The sequence below is a fragment of the Ursus arctos genome, unplaced genomic scaffold (assembly GCF_023065955.2).
Source record: "Ursus arctos isolate Adak ecotype North America unplaced genomic scaffold, UrsArc2.0 scaffold_26, whole genome shotgun sequence".
NCBI classification, from domain to species: domain Eukaryota; kingdom Metazoa; phylum Chordata; class Mammalia; order Carnivora; family Ursidae; genus Ursus; species Ursus arctos.
Window position 1 is genome coordinate 13,032,907 of NW_026622941.1, and position 25,920 is coordinate 13,058,826.

The following is a 25,920-nucleotide window of genomic DNA, read 5'->3' on the forward strand; positions in this document are numbered from 1 at the left end:
AAGTATGGTAGGAAGGAAAACATCAGGCCCCTGATACGCCACTGGGAGGGCTCTATGGTCATTGTGTACTCTTTTCTGTAACTCACAACATAAATTTGAGAAAAGGTTCAGAAAGTGAGTGAAGGACAAGAGAGCAAGTTTTAAGATAAAAGTTTAAAAGATTGGGTTTATTTGACCTTGAAATGAGCACCCAAGGAAATTCCACTATACTTACCATCTCCTGTTTTAAGAACTGTTTGAGTATCTGCCTCCCTCACTGGATATGGGCTGTCTCAGCATGTTTCTAATACCTCACAGATAGAGTTTCCATGAAATTTTGGGACATACTTATACTAAAAATCACACTTGCCACTTATCAGAGATTCAAACATAACTAGGTGCCCTGCATTTTAATCTGCTAAATCGGGCAATTCTACCCATAGAGTCATTGATAGCCATCCCATAAATACTTGCTGAACAATTAATTGCTTTCATGTACTAGGTATTATGCTAAGTGCAGAGTACAGAAAAACTTAAATAAAAAGTCAGACAGATGGCACAACACAGGTCTTCATCAATCCAAAGAACTGTGGAAAGGGACAGGATTCTGGTAGGAGGCAGAATCCCACTTGAATGAGGGGCTTACCACGGGGCAGAGGGGCTTCTGGAGAGACCCTTTGAGATGAAGAAGCACAACTATTGGTCTTTCTTTTTCCAGGGCCTCTAGGCTTTAGCCCCAAGCAGCATAGCAGCTGCTAGGACTCCTGAGACCGATTGTGTGGTTGGACTCTGAGCTCAGAGCTGACAAAAAGTTCAACAATAGGATGCCTGCACAGAGCTGTTCAGATCTGCCTTTATCCTGTTCCAGTAAGACATTTAGGATCTATCTGTTGAATAAATAAAGGTTAGGTGGTGAGACTGGAAAGCAAAGAGACTGATTAGAGAACACTTACATCATGGTTGCCATTGTACACGTACGTAGGATCAGGTGCACTGACACAGCACGTGCTAAGTGTGAATTGGCTGGTAGAGACCCCAAGTAGTTTGGACGACAGGAAGAGTTGGGAACCGAGAAGAGGAGATTTAGGGACTGAAACCATTGGGTCTCAGCTTTCCCAAACCCACATCTAATCGGACATTCTGGGAATTTTCCAAATGACAAAGGGTCATTAGGGAGCATCAGTATTTCCTCCATTAGTGAACAAATTATGATAACATAGCAACTATTTATGACAATAAGGACATAATTTCTACTACCAAATAATCCATGTGGGTAATGATGGTAAAGTCAGGAATGTTACAAACTCTCTGGTTTCATCAATAATTTACAGAGAAGCTAAGGTTCTTTCCCAAGTCTCCAAGATAGCCTAAGGTGGGAGCAGTTAGGTTTACTTTTCCTGAGAGTCTGAAAGGACAGACAATTCTCTGGCGATACAGACCACATGAACAGGGAATGCTTTAAGAGAAAGCCAGTTTTATAATCTGTCCACTCCTGTAAGAAACTGTTTGGGGTGGGGCCCAGTAGTCATATGAAATCCTATTGGAAGTAACTGTTTGCTATCACAGTGATGGGAGACAGACAGAGATTGGAAACGTGCACTGAGTTCTTATCTGCACCTAGGAGGATGCTAAGTGCTCTGTCTCGAAAGACACAGAAGACTGCTGAAAGAGGAACGGGGCACCTCTGGCCCATGGCAGATACCCTTTCCCAGGCAGCCTTGGACCCAGAACTGTTTTCTGGGAATCTAAGCATGGAGAGTGACTCTTCCATTCTCCCCTGCACACCCGTCCAGCTCTGACATTACTTGCCTCTCACCGACACCCCCATCCTGAGTCTCACTGAAATAGGCAAGTGCAGGGAGGCAGGAGGGTAGAGGGAGGACCACACAGTGGGCTCTAGAGTGGATTAGCAGCAGTCTGTCTGTGACTGTCAAGGCACATGTTAAATCGTCTACTGGAAACAGTATGGGCTTTGTGAGATGGGTTTAGGCCCAAACTCTGGGTCTGCCATAGGATTCGAGTCCTAACATTGATTGAGGGATTAGTATGCATGGGACACTGTTCTGAGCACCTTGCAGGTATTCTAATTCTTTAACAGAATAACAGCTCTAATGTAGGCAATATTTTTATCCCCATTTTATAACTGGGAACCTGAAGCACTAAAGGGGTTTGGGAGCCCAGCCATATCCCACACTTTGTAGTGGCTGAGTCTTAGTTTTCTCTTCTCTAACACAGAGGTAGCATCTGCCTAAACGGTTTGGGAGGATGAGCAAACAAGACAGAGCATGTAAAGCATCTAGCCCAGGGAACGCTACCCATGGTCACTAATAACTGGCCCATTCTCTGAGGCTGGAACTACAGATGTGGCTTTACACAGTGATTACCATGGACCCCTCGTGGTTGCTAACATTGCAAAGGAACACATAACACAAAGGTCAATTTATTTTTGGCTTTGGAAATGCAATTTTTAATAGGCCGGCTCCAACCTATGAACATGTTGTCCTCAACAGTTCATTTATAAATCAGCTGTCCAGAAACGGAAATATTTTTCCTCAGCGAAACAATACTGTAGATGGTTAGCTCATTAAAGACAATTTTATCCGTAAGAGAACAGAATTTTAGTGTTCATATTATTAGCTTATGTTCTGGGAACATTCATTCACTTACCACACTTCTAAGATGTAGCAGGCACTGTCCCAGGAGCTGAACAGCGTTATGGAAAACAGTGCCTGTTGCTTCAAGGGTCTTATAGTGCCGTGAAGGAAACAGGCATTTGATCACTGATTGCAGCAGACAGTCACCGACACGGCCTCTGGCTACTGTAGGGGGACGGGTAGGCTATCTGGGGAGGCTGGGGGGCAGGAGATGGGTGATGAAGTACTGGAAGAATGGAGAAGGAACTTCCCTTGCTTGGGGCTTAGGGCTGGCCCTTGCACTAGGCTTTGTACACTCAAACCCTACTTCTTGGGCCTGGCGCTTTCCTCAGCTCCCCTCCAGGGCATCCAAACTTGACAGTCACTATATTCCTACGCGATCCATGTCCACAAAATTAAAACCTTTGCTTTTTTTCAGTCCAAATAGATCACATCTAGGCATTAAGAGGGAGACGGTCTAAAAAATTCTCACTTATCTGTGATTAAACCATCACTCAATGTCCCAAAGGTATCTGCATTTTAAGAAGCAGAGAGTTTAAAACTTTTTTTTGTTTTCGATATAAATGTTGAAACTAGGAGTATAAGCACATGAAACCATTTCAAAAAAAGTAGTGGTCACTCAGACCGATTGGCCCAGCTCGTGGATGGCCTTGGGAGCCATTTTTCTTTCAGGGATTCTGACTTCTTCCCTGAACCTCACATCCTTAGATGCCACAAGGATGTTGTGTTGGCTTTATGTGTACACGGTAGCTCACATGGAGCACTGGGAACGCCAAACGAGGGAGGGCTGGTGCCAAAATGGCCACTTGTCTGGGTCACCCAGAACCTGGAGGGCCCTGTCCTGGAACACGGGTGTACTGGATGATGCGTGATTTCACGACACTTCAAACCGAAAACTGAAATCACTTCATGAAGACTATTCTGGGGAGCTGGAAAGCTGCCCAGCTTCCCAGCACCAAACTCCTCCTAGCCCCACTCCATGTCACCGAGACCACAGCTGCCAAGCAGAATGCCCTGCACTGCTGTGCGTGGTGTCTGACTCTACCAGCCCCGGCAGAGAGGACTGGAGTGACAATGACATAATTTTGTTAAAAGCCTCTTTTCCACGACTTGGGGTTGAGGGGCGAGACTGTAATTCCAATTCAAGAGATTCTGAAGTGCAGAGGCAAGGCAACAAGGTGAGGCAGCTATCAGAGAAGTTCTCACATTAGCAGGGAGTCAAATATCCCTTTCTCTGCACATAGTAGTTCCTGAATGAACGACTGGCTGAATGGCATAGGCCTTTTCAAAAGAAATTAATCTCATAATGCGAGATCTCAGTGTTTGTTGATTTCTTCCTCTGTGCGTGGGTGTGGACTGTTTTTGCATACTTTACATGGTGGTTCACCTTTGACCTTGACCACAGGCATTCTGAGTACTGGTACATTTAGGGCCACACCTGACCCCATGCTTCCAGATGCCCACCGTGTCCTGGGAAATGTATTTATGGTTGTCAGACCACAGGGGTGATGAAGGAATCAAGCTGCACTGTCTACACTATGTGGACTCCAAATCATCCCAAATCTTGTCAGACCTAGCGGTGAGCCTCCACGTGGGGGCCCGAGCCACACCAGGGCAACGGGTGGTCTGGGAGCTGCTGCTGACTTTGACTCTGCCCCATCGCCACATGAAGCCTTCTCAGCCTTCTCCCATCAGCATCAGAGGATAAGAACAACTCCTCTGGCAGCAGCCTCTTCTCATTAGCAACCTGGAATCACTGCTGTGCTGAAGGCTGCATTGTTCTTCCACGTTTGAATATCAATTTGCATAATGAAGCAGGTGAGAGCGCCTCTTGCCCGTTCAGGCAGCCCTGATTGGCAGAGAGAGAGGGATTTGTACATAATTGGCCGCAATTAATTTGACGCGCTTTTATAAGGAGAAAAGGAAAAAGCAGAAAATTGCTCAGTGCTCCAAGTCAGAGCTGCATCTGCACCCTCTGTGGTATGTGTGTGTGTGTGTGTGTGTTTGCAGCGATGGGTGGGTGTGTCACGTACAGGCATGTGAGTGGTAACCTTGTGTGTGTGTGTGTTCAAATGCAATTTTTTTTTTTTTCTGGGAGCAAAAAAAGGCCATTCCCTACAGGTTCCTGTGCCCGGGAGGTCCGCAGCTGCAGTGTCCTTCATAACGCAGTGCTGTTAGCCATCTTGTTCAATTTGTATTTGAGGCCACTAGGAGACATCATTAGACATCCTAGGATTCTTCCTTTAGTACCAGGATGACACCCAGCTCAACATCTCTTTTGTACTCAGTCCAAAAAAGGCTGAGTCGCAGCTGTCTCGGGGTCTGTTGGCAATCAGTTCTTGCAAGAAACTGAACGGGCTTGCACTGAACTCAGAACACAGTGCGGTGCTAGTGATAAGCTGAGAGATGTGTGAGCAAGTTTTCAGGAATCAAGCACTTAGCGATTTTAATATCAAGGTGGTTTACAGACTTAAGCTCTCATGGTCTCCTTGCTACGGGTATTTCAGAAACAGCTAATACTGTGCTTGCCTTATTTCCATCTTAAGATGAAGACGGAGGGATGTAGTGGGGTTCATGTCCCTCCTCTCCAATTCTTTTCTCTCTGCCTTCCTTTACTTCCCTCTAAAAGGAAGGTTTCTGAGAGTGGGATCTTTTCCTTTCTTGCTGGATTAAGCAAGTACATTGGTTCCTTCCAAGGAGAGAGAAAACTCAGCACCCAATGACATTCTGTGTCTGTTTAACTCATTCATCCAGTCAACCCTCATTAAGTCAGTGGCGTTTAAATGTGCAAGGGGCTGTGAGCTCAGAAACAAAGACAACTCCCAGATTCGAGTGAACAAAGTCTCTTCTAAGTTCCTGCACGCTTACAGCTGGGGAGAGAGTGGTCTATCCGCTCTCGTGGGGGTCCACAATCACCTCCACCTTGGGAATCTCAGGAGCCAGGCCAGGCAGGATCCCCACGGGAGGGGGCTTGAAGGATTCTGCCGCCTCAGGCCAACACGTCTAGGAGCACACGGAGAGGACACAAAGCTATGTCGGTGTGGTAAAATGGGGCCGCGGCAGGCTCTGGGGGCAGCTCACCCCAGATCGAATCCTGACACCCTCACTGCTAGTTGTGTGACTTCAGTGAATCTGCTTGACTCTTACAGCACTCTCCTCTTCTGGAAAATGGCTTCAATAATCTTCACCTTAAAGGGTGGGTATGAGGGCTAAAAGTAGCCACAGATGTGAAGAGTCTAACAGCAGACACATAGCATCTGCCTATTAAATCGTTCAATACATGTTCGATAAGAGGGGCAGGGAGTATCAGGCAGATTTGGCCCCAGGAATCCCAGGGACTATCAGCTGGCCGAGACAAACGTCAAAGTGAAGGCAACCATTACAGATCCTGTATTTGAGCTGTTCTATTCCGCTCTGGGCTGGGGAGAAAGGCAGTGGAGATAGGAAAGGTCCCTGGAGGCAGGAGAGCCCTCACTTGCGGGGTTTGGTGGTGATCTAGCATTGATGGTCTCTACGCATGGCCAGCGTTCAAAGCAGACTCTTCCCCATGTCAGACAAGTTCATGGGTTCTTCGGAGGCCCTCAAAGCGGGAATGTGGGTCTGCCACTCCCTGAATGCAGCTGGTTGCTTACATCGGTCCCTTTGTCTTCTCCATCAGATGACACCCCTCCTGCGTATTTCTGTTTCGGCTGCCTCGCCTGAGCAGGAAGCCCTTTGAACAGGGGATCTTTAAAAACACCTGCCTCCACTCCTGGCCCAAACTGACTCCCTCCTGCCCTCGTGGCCTAATCTAGACTGGAGGAACCAAGGCCCACCCACCAGGTGACTGGCTTCAGCCACCTGTCCTGTCACCACTGATCCTCTCAGGTACAAGCCAAAGGCCAGCCCTTCTCCATTCTAACTGCAGGGGCTGAATACCAAGCTCTCCAAATGATCCCTGCAAAGCCCCTTCAGTAGGCTTGAGGGGAGTGGGAGAAAAGGGGGGGATGCCACAGCCCTCTAATAACTTCCCCCAAAGTAGTTTGCTCTCACGACCCTTCTTATACTGGCAGGTCCTGGCAGGTGGGAGATTTCACAGCTGTACTTTACCTTCTACCTGCATGGACAGAGTCCTATTTATTTGAAAAGGTTCCCCAAGTGAGTCTGATATTCATACCCTGCTCTATGCCACCCCTTCCCAGGCAGTCACTTCCCCTGTGTCCCCACAACAGAAAGATCTACTCAAATGGACTAACCATCTAATTGCTAAGTGAGGCCCTGAAACTCTGCTCTTCCTCCTCCCAACTGCCTCCCAGAAGTCCAAGCTGCGTGCACCTGGAGGGAGCTTCCTGCCTACTTATTTTCTTCTCTCCACTAGGGCAGCTCTCAGGATCATATTGGCCTGGAGATAACACCCTTGATACTCTGAATCAGAGCCCCCCAGACAAGCCTGGATAAAATACCAGAGGAGATACAGGGTGTGGTTGTCTCTTAATGGCTCTCCGTGAGCCATGCTGCAGAGGAAAACCCAGCATCAAATTGTGAAGGACATGGTTGGACTTCCCCAGACTCCGGCGCTCTCAGGCCCCCACTAGTCCCAGCACACGCCCCGCTGTGCAGAAAGCTTCCAAAAATATAACAGGCCTCACACAGTCCACTGGGACCCTTGTCCACTCTTGCCATCATTATGACAAGGTGGGGACACAAAGCCCAGAGTCTGCACAGGCCACCGTGTTTACCGTGGATACAATGGTGACATCTCTAAAATCTAATTCATTTTAGGCCAGATGCCTTTGGCCACATATAAATTTTCACAGCTGCATTAATTTCTCTCAAAGGACTTGAACTTAGTTGCCCAGCACAAAACACTAATTCTTAATAAATCCTCAACCCAGAAGCCAAGATTTAGTGAGCATCATATAAAAATTTAGCCCCCTTCTACTGAAACACTTACTTCTAGTTTTTGTTTTTAAGGAGAGAAAAAAAGATATTGAGGACCTCTCTTATTTTCCTTTGATGTAAATAAATTTCAGAATGAAGAAACTTCCTTCAGTAGCCAGCTAAATGGAATAGCTGTCTTCTCTTAGGATCAGAGACTCAGCTGTAAGCAGATTCCATCATCCCTGGGAGACTCCTGAGCCCCTTGCTCTTCCTAGCCTAGGAGAGACAGCCTGACAGAGGGCTGAGATGGAAGCCACGCAGATAAATTCGTATGATCTGACCAGTCCAGGAAGTGCTCAAGCTTCTCCCACTCCCAGAGCACCTAAAACTTGAATACAGCATGCCACACTGTATGCTTCGACTTCTCTGAACTGAAACCATTTGTTGCCTATGCTGGCTTTTATTTGGGGCCCAGTGCAATTCAACTGGTGGAGGAAATTATGAATTCATACTCATGCTAGTTGGTTTAGTTGCATTTTTAAAAACATTATGGCTTCAGGAAGGCTTCTATTCCTCTATTATTTTACTTAGGGACATCTTTCTAAGAGTTAGGCAGAGCCAAAGTTTGGTTCTGATGCTTTTAATTTTCATTTCTTTTCTTTTTTCTCTTCTCATCTTTATTCTTTTTTTCTTCCTTCTTCCTTCCTTTGTTCCTTCCTTCCCACCCTCCTTTATTTCTACTTCTTTCCTTCCTCCTTTCTTCCTGCCTTCATTTCATTGTCTTTTGATTCATTTCACAGAAAGATGGCTCTGCTAATATCAACAAAATGAGACAAAACTTTCTTCTTTTTCCAGATAAAAAAGACAACCTTCCTCAGATCCACACTGTAAAGCTTCTGCTCTATGCACAGGGGAAACTTGTGTTCCTCATGTAGCTTTGTGTCAAGCTCCTAGCTAACCAGTTATCTTATTGTATGTATGTACTTTTGGAGGATGCATATACAGTTGGCCTTGGAACAATACAGGTTTGAACTGCCCAGGTACACTTAAAGAGGATTTTTTTTTTTATACCGGACAGTACTATAAATGTATTTTCTCTTCTTTATGATTTTTTCTTTTCTTTTTTTTTTTTTTAGAGAAAGAGATCTTGAGTGGAGGGGGAGGGGCACAAGGAGAGGGAGAGGAATCCTCAAGCAGGCTCCCTGCTGAGCGTGGAGTCTGATGCAGGGCTCAATCCCAGGACCCTGAGATCATGACCTGAGCCGAAGTCAAGAGCCAGATGCTCAACCCACTGAGCCACCCAGGAGCCCCACCTTCCTTATGGATTTTCTTAATAATATTTTTTCTCTAGCTTTATTGTAAGAATGCAGTACATAATCCATATAAATATACAAAATATGTGTTAATTGACTATTTATGTGATCAGTAAGGCTTCCAGTCAACAGTAGGCTATTAGCAGTTCAGTTTCTGGGGAATCAAAACTTGCACTCAGATTTTTTTACTGTGCAGGGGACTGGCGCCCTTACCCCCACGTTGTTCAAAGGTCAACTGTGTATATATATATATATATATATATATATGTATATATATATATATATATATATGCATATATATATATGCATATATATGTGTGTATACATATATATATACATATGAACACACATGTACATATATGAGTGTGCATTCCTGTGTAACAAAGAATCTGTCAAGGAAGATATGTTCATCCACATGAAGAGAGGACACCTGTTTACCGTTATTGAGAAAAACGGCCCCTGTGCCTTATAATTAAATAAGGTCCCTTCCAGTTCTGTGATTTGAACAACGCAACACGATCCAGACTATGAGAGGGGTGCATTAGTAATATTGTCCCTAGAAAAGAGTTGTGGAAATCATGCCCTCCATCCCCTTTGACAATGATGTTACTACGAAGAGGTCTAGTAGGAGGTTGCGTGGGAAGTACGCACACATATAACACGTTACATGCTGCGAGAAATGAACCCTAATCGGGCTCAAGGACAGAGCAAACAGGAGCGCTGAAGGACACTTGGGTTTTCGACTATCTCCCTAGAATTCAGCAGCATGGAGAAGACTTCCATGGTGTGTAAAACATGTCTGCAAATCTTCAGTGCGATGTAGATCAATTCTTTGAAGCAAAGGAGATTCGTGGGAAGAGGAGTTAAACTGGATGCTGCTATAAGAAATACCCTTTGGAAGGATGGGGCTGGGTGCTGACAGGGGAGATGGAGACGAGCAGGAGAAACCCCAAAGTCTAACATCTGCGGGGAGCTCAGAGAGCAGGTTGTAGGAGAGTCATGAAGGCCCTGTATCCATTTCCAGGGGCTGCCATAGCCAGCTACTATTCACAGGGTGGTTTAAGACAACACTAAGTTATTTCCACACAGTTCTGGAGGCCAGAGGTCCGAAATCAAAGTGCCAGTGCTGTGCTCCCACCAGAGGCTCTAGGGAAGAGTCTGTTCCTTGCCTCCTCTTCCAGCCTCCAGATGGTTCTTGTGGTTGCAACACTCTAATCTCTGCTTCTGCCTTCTCCTGATCTTCTCTTCTGAGTCAAGTCTCTGCCTTTCTCTTGTAAGGACACTTGTCATCGGATTTAGCACCAACCCGGAGAATCCAGGCTAATCTTATCTTGAAATCCTTAACTTAATTACATCTGCAAAGATCTCTTTTCCAAATAAAGGTAACACTCACAGGATACAGGGGTTAGGACATGAACGTATCTTTTTTTGGGGGGGTCCATTCAACCCACAATAAGCGCCAACAGTACAGCAGAGGTCAGAGGTGAGGAATTCTATGTGGGAAGCCATGGAATGTCAGGAAGCAGGCAGTCACTCAAGGAAAGGAGGACACGGTGAAGACTGAGGCTGTGAAGGGGTACACGGAAAGGAGAAAAAGGAGACCCTGGGCCCCCCTTGGGAGCCCAGTAGTCAGCACTAAGCCATCTGCATCCTAGGACTGGGAGGGTGACCACTGCGAAGCCCCACTGGTTGCCTCAGTCAAGGCGTCGGGCAAGTAAAAAATGGACTCAGGAATTAGGAGTGGGCAAAAGTAGTCCCATTCTCAAATAACACTAGCGAAATGGTGAGAGTTGACCCTGAGCAACAGCACTGGAGCTGGGCAACCTCCAGGCCTTGTTCTGGGTGCAGGCCACCCAGGAAGGAATGAGGGAGGCTCAGTACTTGGGGTAGGAGCCCACATACCATGTCAGATTCGTTCTGGTAATTGAGAGACAAAGGGGCAGGTGTCCCTTCCCCTCTACACGCGTGCCCCATGCCCTGTGTCCTCCCAGGCTGGGGGGTGTTTTCTTGTCACTTCCTCCAGGATTGCTCTTGACCAGCTGCTACAAGAGGACCACTTGCTTGACAGCTCCACAGGAGGACCACTTGCTTGACAGCTCCACAGGACTCCCACGCAAGAAATCACACCCTAGTTTGCTCAGCTACCTGAAGATCCTTTCCAGGCCCTCATTTCTAGCTCCCTGGCTAGTAAGGCATGCCTGCCACTATCCTTAGTAAGCTATTTTTGGCTCAGTATTCCGTGATCTGACCAAGAGGGTCTGCGCCAGGACCAAGGTGTGGCAGATCAAGCTTGAGGTCAGCTGTCTCTCACCGGCTTTCAGCCTAAAATGAATAGGGTGAGGAAGACACAGCTGTACAGTGGAAAGCATGGCCCGTTTCTTCACGTGCTCAAATACCATCCAATCATCACGTATCAGTGTGCACTGTGGTGTAAATATGCTTATCACCAGGCTGGTTCTCTTCCAGAATGCACACTGACTTGTTTGCACGTTGATTTAAAAGTCCTACACAGTCTCTATTACAAAAGGATACGAGGTGACTTCAAGATGCTATGAGACTTCACATAGAATAATCATTATCTAGAAAAGCCATGGGTCCTTATTTAGTTGTCAGAAGGCTGTCCTGATTGTACCTTCAATATTGCAGGCAAAGGTGGTCGCCCTCATTAATTAGATAGGCACCTTTTGGACATTTTAAAAGCTAATAAAAATTCCTACAGTTCCTTGAGGAAAAAAACTGCAAAATACATAGTGGGTACATGTCACATTGTGGGGTAGGAATGTGTGAACAGGATGTAGCCAAACACCCTCAGGAGCCCAACAGTCAGACAGCAGTCTCTGCTTCCTTCACCCCATGACTCCATAACCGCCCCTTCTCTTTCCTGCTGCCGCCCCTCTCCCACCCTCCAACAGTGGCTCAAACTCAGGGTCACAATAGGCTCGGGGTAAAGTCAATGTGTGGGCCGTTCGCCTGCATAAGTACTAGAAATCACCACCCTTCTCTTCTTAAGGGAATGCCTTTGAAAAGCTTCTTAAAGAAAGTGCAAATGAGGGGCGCCCGGGTTGCTCAGTCGGTTAGGCATCTGCCTTCAGCTCAGCTTATGATCCCAGAGTCCTGGGATTGAGCCCCACATCAGGCTCCCTGCTTAGCAGAGTCTGCTTCTCCCTCTGCCCCTTCATCCAGCTCGTGTTCTCTCTCTCGCTCTCAAATAAATAAATAAATAAAATCTTTTTTAAAAAGTGTAGATGTTAAAACACTATCTAAATTATTGTGGATCAGTTCATCAGATAGCTGCTTTTTGGTAGAGGAAAAGGATCTAATTTGTTATGCTTTGACAAGGTAGATGGGAAGATAGGAAGAAAGAGGATGAATGAAAACTAAGCCCTGGGATGGAAACAGGATGGCACACTGTTTAGGGACTGTAGGCGGTGAAGCATATCAGAAGGAAAATGACTTAACCCTTCCCAGGTTCAGTTTCCTCACTGACAAATGAAAACATTTATAGCACCATTACATAAGATCATCTGTGTAATGCAGCTGCCTTATGCCTGGCTTGTGGGAGCTGAAAAAAACGTGAGCAGAGATATAATTGTTGAAGTTATATTAATTATGACGATGACTGTTATTACCATTATCCGTAGTAACAGTAGTCCTGGTGGGGGCAGTGGACAGTAACCTCAGGGTTAAGTGAAACTGATAGAGAAAGTCATCAAATAAGAGAATTGAAAATTCAATGAAAAAGTGGGGGCAGGGGTGTCAATGCCAATCCTTACCGACATCATAACTTTGTCTGGGGTGAGCTACAAGGGAGATACCCTGGCGAAGTGATTTTAGAGACCAACACACCGGGACGCAAACCTTTAGCTCTGTCACTTGAGAACGTGTGACTTTAGGCAAGTCTGGAAACTTCCCAGAGTCTCGGGGTCTTTATTTGTAAAATGGGAATAGTCATACCTATATGCAGAGGACCCATATAAAATAGATGTAACATGCATAAGGTACCTAGGGCCCAGCAAATATGTCCCTTCCTTCACTCGGTGGTCCAGCTCTTTCCCCTCCTTTCTATGGTTGGCAGACCGCAATTTGAGAAATCCGTCTGGGTAGGTGAGACATAGGGGAATGAGCATGGGGGGCTCTTTGTTAAGGGCAGTAAGATGTCACCAGCTTCCTTACATTCTCCTGCTGCTGGGGGGACTGATGGAATGTACAGTAGGGCTGCTAAATGTTAGAACTTGCACCCATATTTAGTTACAGCATGTAGTGGGATAATTCTGAATTCACTGATGTAATGTGCTACTGCAAGATGGAAGCCATCCAGTGAAAAGGATCCCCAAAATAGGTTTTCATGGAAATTTAACTCCGAACATTCTGATTTTGTACCTCACCAAAAATGAGATCTGGAAAATACTTTTCTGCCATAAAATTGAAGATAATTTCCCAAAGATATATAAATTTAATGGCTATAAATACCTTCCCATCATCACTCCAAGATATTTACCACTTGATCTGAGTTGTGTGGAAGATATGCCATCCGTGACAGTCAAAACAAGTTTAAGAACTCTCTTCCATTTTAAATGTTACTTTCCTTGATGAAAATTTAATCCCATTGAAAAAAGAATCTTCAAAATCACCTCATTTCTATTCTCAATATTTCCATCTTGACGACTTCATTCTTTACCTTTTCTTTTTCTAAATTCACAGAATACACTTGCTGTCATGCAAAGTCAGGCCCGAGACTTTGTTTTCTTAAGGTGTTGTGAAGGGAAACTAATATCAATTTTGACATTTTAAGTGCACTTTCAGAAAACCCTCTTTCTGATTTATATTAGCATTCCTGACACTGATGTGCGTTACATGTCATTAGTTACTTAAATGTTTTCTATAATTATGTAAATTATGTTGACACTGTCTGGAAGGATGCTTACGCTTTACGATTTTGTCATCTGCGAAGTTCTAAAATGTATCTGATAACCATTTTTAAGTATTTTCAAATTAGATAGCTGTTAAAGGGTTCTTGCTCTCTTGTTGCTTTCTTTGCCTATAATGCTTAGTCCACTGCTTTGCGTGAGAGGCTCTTACATAAATATATCCTGTTTCCCTCTCCCCACAGACTTCAAAACAAAACAAAACAGGATAACCATGTTATGATCGTGGTCCAATGGAGCTCATGGTCAGATGGGGAGATCTGGTCAGGTCCAGGTGTCCAGATTATTACAGGACAATGTGGAAGACAGGTGTTATTAATAAAGGGAGGAAAGACTGCCATGTCAGAGGAGAGAATGACTCACTGTCCAGATGAGCCATGGAGCTCCACAAATGAAGCGGCCTCTAGTCTGGGTCTTGAAAGTTCCATAGGAGTTTGATGAGTGAAGAAGTCGGGAGAAGAACATCCCAGGCAGATGCACAGATAGAGAGGCATGGTCCGGAAGGACAAGAAGTTGGAAGCCTGGGATGTAGGCTGCAAGGGCCGAAGCCCTGGCCGACCACACTGAAGAGCTAGAGCACGATGGGAATCCCATGTGAAGGCCCTCGGAGGCACAGCAGGAAAAAGGTCTTTATTCTAGACTCATTGGAACCACTGAAATTCTCTAAGGAAAGAACGGATGGGATCTAACTTTTCAGAACATAACCAACATAGTGTGGAGGACAGACAGGTGCACAACCTCTCTGTTTGAGCAGCCTAGGACAATATATTCTTTCAAAACCACAAAAGGGAAAACAATCTCCTTGATCTTAATTAGGCTTATTTCAAATAGAAAATCACACAGTTGTTGCCGAGTAGCTCACGAATGTATGGGAAAGATAAATACACTGTCCTAAGCAATCCTCAGAGATACTTGACGAAAACAAAATGATAAATATGGTAGATCCCTCACTTAGTGGCCCAGAGCTCCAGGAAGGACTGTGGTCTACAGTACTTCTGCCATATTATTGATGGCATGGCAATATGGTCCTACCACATTGTGTGTGGGGACATGATCCACCAAACCTCTGCAGAGCCTGATGTGAGGACACCGTCTGCCATACTTGACAAATCCACGCGTGAGGACATGGTCTACCATGCTGCTGCCACATCCCTGTTTTCGGATGGGCACGGTCCACCTCACCTACGCCACATTCAAGTGTAGAGCTTTGAGGAGGTAGATGGTCTTAACCCCACTACTGCCCAAGCTATAGAAACAGGCACAGAAATTGGTGTAACAGGAGGTAGAGGGAGGAATCTAATTCAACTTTTCTGAGCCAGGATCATAATGACAAAAGATGTCAACGAAGGAACAAAGAGAAATATTTAAAATGAATTAAGTAATAAATGCATGAATATATGAATAAATGAATAATAAATCATGTGTTAGAAGAGAGAAGTAAATAAAAACCTAAAAATAAGGAAGAAGGAAATACAAAGAGAGGTATTATTTTTTTAAAAATAAAGAAGAAAATAAAGGAAGGCAAATCAGAGAAGGAGGTAACATGAAAAGGTAAACAGAGTGAATGATCCATATATGTACATATAGATCTATTTTTTTCATTCTCTTAGAAGCTTGTTTACCTTCCTCACATGCTTTTGAGTGTTCTTGGTGAGTAGAGATGAATAGATGGAGAAATCAGAACCTGGGCCCTCAAAAAGACTAGCTCTTCCTTCTTACTCTTCCCAAACCATCTGTTAAGGGTTCACAGTTTTATTTGAGGGAAACCCACCCCACATTAGAAATCATTAACTATTTGACCTATCTGTTCTAAACACACATCAGTCCATACCTCACCACTTCATCCTGGGAAAGGGGTGAGAAATCACATTTTCTAAATCCTAAGGAAACACAGGGTAGGAAATTTGTTGTGAGTGGAAGTTTCCAGAATTATGTGGGGGCATCCACAGGCACTACTGGGTATCCCAGGGAGGTAGCTCCTCTCTCTCATCTTGGACCATCCCAGCTATCACGGTTTCAGGAGACAGATTGCCCACAGAAATCATGATGGTTCCAGCAGACCTAGAGAGTATGGTATTTAGGACAGGTTTGGCACATCATCGTCCAGAAAAGATGCGAACCAGTGGACACTTCCCTTCATCCCACAACTGCATAGCTAGGCAGGGAGGCTTGCAATTGGTATGGGGGCTACCTATTCTTCGGCACCACACAGGGCAATCATCAAATTCAATAGCAGTTAGTTCTCTTCAGGAACAATGTGAACTACCCTCCTGCTTAGCCCTAGGAACACACGAGCGTGCAGATGAACAAACAGAGAGCCCACAGCAAAATACCACTGGGAGGAAAATGAAGGCCACAATGGGCCAGGGCCCTCAGTGTGGGTGCAGGGGGCGGCCCTCTAATAGCACACCAAACGGGCAGCCCTGTGCTGACAGGCCACCCAAGCACATTCAGCGGGAGCTACCACACTCTCAGGAAGCCGCTAACACACCAAGCCCCTTATTTGCAGCCCAGGGCGTACTTGTGCCGACCTTTCACAAATCAGAAAGCGAACGTGAAGTACTATTATTTCGGTAGGGAAACTGATGTTTGCTCTCATGTCCCAATTTAAGGAGACATAAGAAAGGACTGCCAATTCTAAAGATGGAGAAAATCAACAGGTACACGAGAACTTTGAGTATGGCTCAGAACTATCCCTCAGACTGAGGGAAAGATGGGAGGTTTCAAATGGTCCTCTTACCTTTTTGTCACTCAGGCCAGAAACCTGATCCACATACTCCTCTTGAATCATGAAGGCAGCTAAGTTGGCAGTGTAGCTGGCCAGGAAGATGACAGCAAAGAAGGCCCACACCGACACCATGATCTTGGAGGTGGTCCCCTTTGGGTTCTGCACGGGTACGGAGTTGTTAAAAACCAGACCCCAGAGTAACCAAATAGCTTTGCCGATGGTAAAAGATGGGCCACCTGGCTCTGTTGTGATGAAAAGACAAGGACAGAAAGTTAAGACAGAGTCACCGGTTCTATTTAAACAGAGATACCAGCTCTGTGTAGCCAAATACACAGAGCTGGTAAGTTCCTGCTCAAAGCAGGAAACCCTCCGATTGAGATGCAGACATTTTTAAGTTGAGAGTTTGTGTCTCTCTTCTGGGACCCCCCCAGGAAGGCAGAAGAGGGTCCTTTAGAAGAAAATCCAGGGGCCTGGTGTGTGTGTGGGATCTTGCTTCAACTAAAGCTCATGACTCAGCCAGGGCACTCAGCCAGGGCTTCCTGCCCCCATGTAGACAAGACCCTCAAGACCACATCATAACTGAATGACAAAGGCAACTACCCCACTATCACACTCGCATTATTACTCTTGTTCCTAAAATTCCTATTTGTATCTACCAAGAAAGGATTTCAACTTTAAACAAGGTCAACAAGAATCGTATGGAATGTTCTTCTACCCGTCATGGACCTCCTACAATTGTATTCACACTGATGCTAGATGGCTTTGAATGTCCTTTATCCTAATTTTTCTTTAGCTTCTAACACTTAGCACTAAATGTTTCAAAGACAGCCTCGACCCCACTACAATGTCAACCCATCTCCACTGGGTTTCCAACCGTGGTAGCAAGAATATCAGGAACCCAGGGAGGAAGTCACAGACCCCTGGCTTCACCACGCTATCTGAGGACAGAAAGGCACACTGTCTCTGACCTTCCTCCACCCAATCTTTACATCCACAGTGTCAAGGCTTCCGTCCAGAGATTTATTGTGGCCTCGCTGCTTTCAATGCTTGGCGATGGCAAAATCTCACCTGATGTCTGGGGCTGCATGCAGCCCCTCCACTGCAGAAATGAACATCTGCCCGCACAGTTTCACCACACATTAGCACAGGTCTTATGATGCTATCTGTGCTCCTGACAGCATCTGCTCTGACAACTAAATCAGTGACTACACATGTCAAGCCTCGTATCTAACTGTGCTCACACATCTGTGCATGTGGACCTTATTTCATGGAACAGATGTGTAACTCCAAAGTTGTTCATAAATCAAAGTTTTGTACATTGCAAAATGCCCCAAGGAGACCTGATATTTACTGGTCCCGTGTTGAATTCCTTTGTGAAGACAGGCGCCCTTGCTTTGAATTTTGTAGTTGGATTTTTTTTGCCTCCTTGATTTTCTTCAAGGTGAAAGGACAGCACACATTCACTTCAGTTCTTGATGCTGTCAACATATGTATGTATTTGGGTGTTTCTGAGATGTTTTGCTTGTTACTAATGCCCCTCAGGATGGGGAGAAGGTCATGATTTCTAGAAGACCCTTTGGTACAGGCACAAAGCCCCCTGACTGTACCATATTATGGAGACATTCAAACTTCCAGGCCAGAATGCAAGAGCTGAAGGAGAAGGTGGGTCTGCACCTGGAAATGCCCTCAGTGCAGCAGTGGTTCACAGCCTGGACTGTGAGGTCAGGAGAAGCACTAAGGGGAGTTGTCACACAACACTGCTGCCTAGCCGCCCACCGCAAAGATTCTTATTAAATTGAAGGTAGGTGGTTATTCTAATCAGTGCGGTGGGTGCTTATTCTAATCTGCAACCAAGGTAGAAAAGCACTATTCTGAAACACAGTAGTGGTCCAAGACCCACCCTGGAATCAGTGAGCTAGAATATTAGAAAATGAAGTCCAAGCACCTCTGTCTTTTAAGTGCCCCACAGATCATTCTTTGTGTAGCCAGGGTTAAAAAGGGCTTCCCTCTTGGAGGCATACTTTCAGAATAAAGCTGACATTCTGGATGGGAGAAAACCCAGAAAAAAAGTGTAGTAGTCCCCGAATTTTGGGATTCTCGGAAAGTTTTGGATGAGTTATTTACAGGGGTCTCATGTCCCCCTTTAGGATTCTAGTAAATGCTTTGTGAAGTCTCATAAATGCCTCGAACACATGGGCAGCCCTCATCTCTCTGGACCCACTTAGCCAGAAAATTGGACTGCCCCCAACAGTAGCTATGGGTGAGAATTGCTATCTGCTGGCCATTTTATTTCAACCACCTAATGTCTATATCCCTGGCAGAGGGAGCTGGGCCAGGGTCACAGGCTTCGGAGATCTCGTACGTCCGAGGTGGAGAACTCCTTCAGCCACAACTACCCTGCATATATCTCGGGGCAGCTAATCTTCTTTATTCTTCATATATGGGTATATCTGCCTTGTTAGTCCATCTGTTCAGACAGACTGCTCACAGCCTAAGGTCATCAAGATAGTTTCCTCTGACATGTTTATGCCACACGACTCTACTGGCAGCTTTCCTCTCATTTACCCCGGGGCAGAACCGGACTCGCTGGGTGAGGCTTCTGCCAGCGAGGGACATACAGATCCAGACTAACCTCTTAATTGAGGTGTTTCTAATGAGTTGCCAAGCTGTTGCCATAGAAGGCTGAGAGTTCGTTTTCAGAAAGGGTAAGTCAGGGAGCGGGCAGTCGCCAGATGAGGAGTACAGAGACTCGGAACGGAGAATGAGAGCCAGCACAGGCGCAACTGGCCTTACCTCTGCCATCAGCGAGGCACCGGTTGTAACCCACAGGGCTGAAGTACTCGAAGACAAAGACAGCCACGGCGGAGACAATCAGCAGCATCACGAACATCATAACCCACACGTCAGCACTGAACGGCTCTGGGGAAGGGAAAAACCCAAAATCCAAGCTCAGAATTACAACAGAACAAACAAGATTCTGGTTCATTTGCATATTCATTTGCTCAGGCAACACGTATTTTGGGGGGGGGGGCGAGACAAAACCACAGGTGTGTTGCGTTGCGTTGCGTCTCTTCCGAGAGCCAGGGCCTGGGTCGGGGAGGAGTGACAGGCTGTGTCGAAGGGTCTCCACTACCCTGAGGGGCAGGTCAAGGTCTATTTTCTTTTCTTTTCTTTTTTTTTTTTAAAGATTTTATTTATTTATTTGACAGAGATAGAGACAGCCAGCGAGAGAGGGAACACAAGCAGGGGGAGTGGGAGAGGAAGAAGCAGGCTCATAGCGGAGGAGCCTGATGTGGGGCTCGATCCCAGAACGCCGGGATCACGCCCTGAGCCGAAGGCAGACGCTTAACGACTGCGCCACCCAGGCGCCCCAAGGTCTATTTTCTTTTCAAACACACGAGGAGAGCTTCTTGCCTATGAAGTTTTTGAGATAGTTTCTGCTACTGCCAGGAAATGTGCCTCTCCAAGAAGTACTAGATTGGGGGAAATGAATCAGAGCGGACTGGTTCTTGGTTTATGTTGTCCCCTCTGTGGCCACACCGCAGAGATGGAGGCCTGGAAAAGCTTTGACTGATGCTTCCAAACTTCGTGTGCAAATTCATTCTCCACAGATGTAGTCGCTATTTCAGGCTTGACTTGATTCGGTAGTAACTACACCCAATGAATAACTCCTCTGCCCCCTTGCCTCACCCGGCCTAAACTTCCTAGTCTTCATCTACTTTTCAACCCACTTGGATACAGTGTATTTTACGGGGCATCATCAGGGTATGAGAATAGAGGTCAATGCCAAAAAAAAAAAAAAAAAAAAAATCCATCCACATTGACAATCAGTATCCATAACAGTGGGAGTGTAGCCAGTGACAAGGGAACATGCCTCGGCTGTAATTAACAGAACAAACAAAGTGAAAGGGTTAATGGGATAAGACCAGGCAGGAGAACAAGAATGTTCGGCACGTGCTTTCTTTAATTTCTTTAATCATTCTTGCTGAATCCCTTCCCTGGATCTCGATCTCTCTGGCTTAGAGGTGTTTAGAAATTGAACACTGTATTCCAAGAGCCACCTCCTTGAAGGCCTACAAAAAGGGACAATTGCTATTCTTTCCCATGATACGATGTTCCCTCAATTGTGTCTCAAAATAGTTCTGGCCTTTTTAGCTGTCACATCACATTGTAAACTCATAACTAAGTGAATTAACATACTGTTTTTTCCATCTTCCAAATCATTAATAAAGATGAAGTTGAGAAAGGGGAAAAATTGGCTGGAAATTATAAAATATTTTCTTTACGTGAAACCTACTTTATTTTTGCACTTCTGAAGGGAATGATAAAACCTGGTCACTTAACAATTTAAAAAGGACCTTGATAAGGCAAATACCTACTGTGAAATGCTAAACCTTTTAGTGGCAGCTAGAGACGTGAGGGCAGCAGGTTTAATTCAAAGCCTCTATATGGGGGAGCAGGGAAGCCCCCTTCCCCCCAGTTCTCACTAATTTTTTTATAATGATTTTTGATTATGTTACGTTAGTCACCATACAGTACATCCTTAGTTTTTGATGTAGTGTTCCATGATTCATTATCTGCGTATAACACCCAGTGCTCCATGCAATATATGCCCTTCTTAATAACATCACCAGCCTATCCCAATCCCCCTGATTGCAGTCCTACCCTGATTTTACTGTTGTCTAAGATTAGGGAATAACTGAGTAAAAGCATCCTCTCCAGGCTTTCTTTTCCCCAATGGAGCTCAGGACACCTTCCTGTTCACAAAATACAACAAACATTTGTATTGGTTTTTATGATATAGAAAGTACTTTCACCATATGCTTTATATAATCCTTATAATGGCCCCTTCATTATGGTATTACCATATTTTACAGAAGTCAAGGTCCTTTCCAAGTTCATACTCAGAAAGTGGCAGGGCCAGGTTATAATCTGAGGTTTTCTAGGACAAAGTTTGTACTTTCTCATTGTATTTTATCACTTCCTTGTCTCTGCCCATCACACTGGTGCCTGATTTAGGAATTGCACTCTGAAAAGCCCCCATGGGAACTGGAATGCAGGCTCTGAAGGCAGCCACATCTGGGCTTTAATCCTGGATCTGCCAGCTGTGAACTGACAGATTGTTGGAAAATTGCTAAATGGGTCTAAGATTCTGTTTTTTGAGCCATCAAATGGGTATAATAATAATATCAATGAGCATCAATGAGATAATATAACAAAAGGATGTACAGTAATGTCTGGAACACCACATAACAGGTGTCCAATAAATGTTGGCTTCTTTTACCCCTGCAACTAACTGCTTCTCCTCCAAACACACGCACACACACCCTGCCTGGCATTGCTATGTCATTCTAGGGCTATGCTGATATATTACTGGCTCTTCCAGTTCAGAAGTTGAGGTTAGTGCTCTACCGATGGGTTAGAATTAGAATGTAGTTTTGTCTGTATCTCTTAATGTTCCAATTATCCTTGCAAAGGAAAAAAGCAAAAAAAAAAATACATAAAGCTGCTATGAGGATTAATGCATACAGTGTGTGTGCTATCTAATAACATCTCACATAAAATTGGCAGGGCCAGAATCTGCCTCATTGTAAGAAGGCTAGCTGAGAAACTTGAGTAATTTATGGAAGAATTCTATGGGACCTATAACTCCAGTTTACAGTACATTATTTAAAAATTTCCCCTCCCCCCCCCCAGCTTGATAGAGCTTAAAGAAACATTAGTCAAGGTCTATTCCAATATCCTCATGCAAAAAAAAAAAAAAAAAAAAAAAAAAGGTTGATGTCCTTCAGAGAGTTTGTGACTTGTCCAAGGGCTTACGGCTTGTTTATGGCCAAGCCAGATCTGTCTCCTAGCTCAATGTCCTGTTCTCAAGGCGACATTTTATTTTCCAACCCCTTGCTCTCATAGCCCCTGCAAAAAATATGGGGTATGAGCTCACAAAGGAGATCATCTAATTGAAATTTTGGCCTTATCTCAACAGGTCTTATATCATATCTAAGGCTTTCGACACATAAGCGATGCTGGAGAGTAGGGAAGTACAGAACGGCATGAGGAAGGACGGGGTGAATGGAAGGAAGTATCAGATCAGCTGTATCTGGCAAAGCCCAGAAAATGCATGTAAAAACAGAGAACCTCTTTTGGTAGCATGGAGCTCAATTCTTGAAGATAGTTAAGAGGTACTTCAATGATAGCAAGAATTAGAGATTATTAAAGCAGGAAGTAGCCTCAGAGATCAGCTGGTTGAAAATGGCTTCTTCTGTGGATGAGGGAAACTGAGTCCCAGGATGGAGCACATTTGCTCAGGGTCAAGTGATGAGTAAGTGGCAGGAACGGAATTAGAGTAGGAGCCCTGATGGCCGGCCCAGCCAGCATTGTTTTCTTACAGGGTCTTATGGTGTCCTATTGGTTTTGGGTATTCTTCAGTTTTCATGTTTGAGAATAATTGATTCTGAAGTCCCCCAAATTAAATAAGCTCCTAGCAAATCACCTCCTGGCTGAGAGAGCCTGGCCACGTGCTCCTTCACTTAATCCTCACACCAAGTACCTGTCCTTATGTCCATTTGCTTCACGCCGGCAAGCATATCACTTACCTAAGAAGGCAGAAGGTGAGACAGTCCCATTGCTGCGTGACACCATGACACTGATGCCGGTCTCTATGAAGGGCACGGAGAAGTCGACCACCTCAGATCGCTCCTCATTGATGGTGAGCGATCCCACCGCCATGTAGGCCCTCTTCATGACCACCTGGGAGAAAGGCACAATGCTCCAATTAGAGCACTCAGGAAGGCAAGGGGCCACCACAAGGAAAACAGCCCAGCAGCAGTTTCCTTAGTATAGCGGGAACAGGAAGTCTATTTACTGTTTTGTATTTTCTAAAATTTATAAAGGAGCATTTTTTTTATATTGACATGAAACAAAAGAAATGAAAAATGGAAATGGCCCTTATGTTCTGACACTCACCTCTCCAATCATACCGTTCCAGGTTCCATTGATTTTCTTCCCATGTTTGCCATTAGTAACCAGGTAAAGATCATAGGTGAACTTCACAGATTTAGAAATTTTCTTAAGGATGTCAATACAGAACCCCTTGCAGCACTTTTTGATGTAACCTGGCTCCTCATCTGTTTTATTCCTAACCAGTTAAAGAAACAAAAAAACAAAACAAGGCTTTATACAAGAGGCAGATATTACCCTTTACCATTAAAACTCCAACCCAAAGCAGGTCTGCCCCATTCACCGCTTAGCACAATGTGTTTCAGACCTGAGTGAGGAAATAAATGAGACCACAAAACTGTGATTCTTTCATTAGCTCATCACACTGAACCATGCTTTCTCACAATTTTTAGCGCTCCTTTGAAGTATAACGTACATCAGGAAGGTGCGCATACCTAAGGGTTCGATTGGATAAATTTGCACACACTGAACGCACCCATTTAACCAGCACCAAATTGAGATACAGAAAAATTATCCCTTTATTTTCTCTTCCAGGCATTTCCCCACCCTCACCAAGGAGAATCATTATCTGACTTCTAATAGGATAGCAGCTTAGTTTTACCTATATCCAAAAACGTTTCTAAGTCTCAAAATTTCAGGGCATGACAGCTCAAGAAAACATAGTTCAACACCAATGCAAATTTAAACCTCTATAAATTTGAGGTGCGGGTTGTTGAGACCAGGCAAGGCCAAAGCTATGTGAGCAGAGTTAGCAGTAAGTCTCCCAGGTCATGATCTGGACAGAACCACAGCGCTGCTCAGTGATTCCATTGCTCAGTAGTAACGGAAAATTGAACATGGTGCCCAATTCATTCTATGCCTCAGAGGTCCCCGCCCAGGCAGGTGCTGACAGCTGTATTCAATGTGCCTAACCCACACCACCCGGAGCACTGGGGAAGGGGCCATACTCAGTGACTATGCGTTTTTGGCAGGGGACTGTGTTCCTCATGCAGGTTCCACTCAGAGGGTCCACACTTTCCACAATGACAAAGGGGGCTTCCTCCAGGGTTACAATGCTCAGATGGTCATCCTCCTGTTCTTCTGTCTCAGGACACATTCGGGGCCACACATAGTACTTCATCTGCAGGGACTTGTCTTTCCACTTGCCCACCTGCACAGGGGTAAACAAAAGACTCAGAAACCACTGGCAAGAGACCTTAGCAGCCTCTCCTAGCATTACCCAGGAAGCTATTAAACAAAGGTAAACAGACACAGGCATTGTACGTAATAGAGGGGAAATTCTTTTTAACCTATATGCTCAAGAAGAGTCTACCATGCCCATATCTAAGAAAGGTAATATATTCATTTGCTCACTCATTTACGAAACATTGAAAGAGGATCTACTATGTGCTGGGCAGCCTGCAAAACCTTGGGGCTCAACGAAGCATCATTCTGCCCTTCATCAAGCTCACATTGAGTGAAAGGGTCAGAAATGTAAACAAATGTTTACAGTGATAGATGGTAAGTGCTAACACCGAAGCCCGTACAAGTGCTGGGAGGATGCCAGAGTTTTCTGCCTGGTGTGCCTGGCGGTTTTTTCCTATTTAACTGTAACAAGGAGCATGATAGTGAGAGCAGCAAATAGCTCTGGAAAGGTCAACAGAATGACTGGAGCAAATGAGCCAGAAGGATGTGTTTTGGCTTGGAACAGAGGTCCAGTGGGAAGCCTTGTGGAGAACTGGGTAGGTCTGAATTGGAATAAAATGATAGGTCGGGATTAAAGAATACTGATGCAGCTTAGCTGGGGAAGGAAGCATGGTTGGGCTGGTGGTGAATGCCACGGGTCACTGCAGATATGCACCTGCTGGGTTGGGTGGGAGCCCCGGAATGAATCACGTAGGTCTTTCTGTGTGCACAGGCTGTGTACCCCAACTTTAGGGAGCACCATTCAAACATACTCCAGTGTGAGAAGTGGGTGCCCCCTGGAATCATTCACGTGGTGGCCCTACTGCCAATCATCAGGAGAAATGTGTGGGTTCCATTGTCTTTTTGAAGAGCCATTCATTCCTGTTTTTATAATAGAATCGGTAGGACTTTGTTGGTGGGTTCTTGTTCTCACTCTGCCCTTAAGTTTCCTGAAGAGGGAACACCTTTACATTTTCTATAACCAAACATCTTCAATTACCCCAGGGATTATGGATTGTAAACTCCTGCCTTTTCCCAATCTATAATTTCCTCCATGCAGCAATGCAAATTAGCAGCATAAGTGAGGCACCAGGACTACAAAACTACTTAATTATTAACTACATAAATCAATAAGGAACAACAAATGGGCAGCACTTCATAAGTTTTCAAGCAAATAGGCTTAGATTTCCACATTCGTACAAAACCAAAATTCCTTCCTTCGTGTCTGCTTTTGTCTACAAGTTCAGTTTCTACCTAGTAACTCCCTAGGTGTGGTCTTTATCTCCCTCCCACCTGCCTAGTAGGTGCCGCCTACTTCTGCACCCATATTGGGTCTGTAC

The 25,920-nt window shown here is 45.0% G+C and overlaps 1 protein-coding gene across 1 annotated transcript in view; it reads right to left on the reverse strand.

Annotated features, from left to right (window-relative positions):
• The window catches only part of GRIN2B (glutamate ionotropic receptor NMDA type subunit 2B), a 336,771-nt gene that overhangs the window by 25,768 nt on the left and 285,083 nt on the right, over positions 1 to 25,920 (reverse strand). Inside the window, exons 5-9 of the mRNA XM_026502383.2 lie at positions 24,364 to 24,566; positions 23,423 to 23,594; positions 23,053 to 23,206; positions 19,253 to 19,378; positions 16,472 to 16,701 (exon numbers count right to left, since the gene is read on the reverse strand). Of these exons, the coding sequence (XP_026358168.2) occupies positions 16,472 to 16,701; positions 19,253 to 19,378; positions 23,053 to 23,206; positions 23,423 to 23,594; positions 24,364 to 24,566 (885 nt within the window). The remainder of the gene's footprint in view (positions 1 to 16,471; positions 16,702 to 19,252; positions 19,379 to 23,052; positions 23,207 to 23,422; positions 23,595 to 24,363; positions 24,567 to 25,920) is intronic.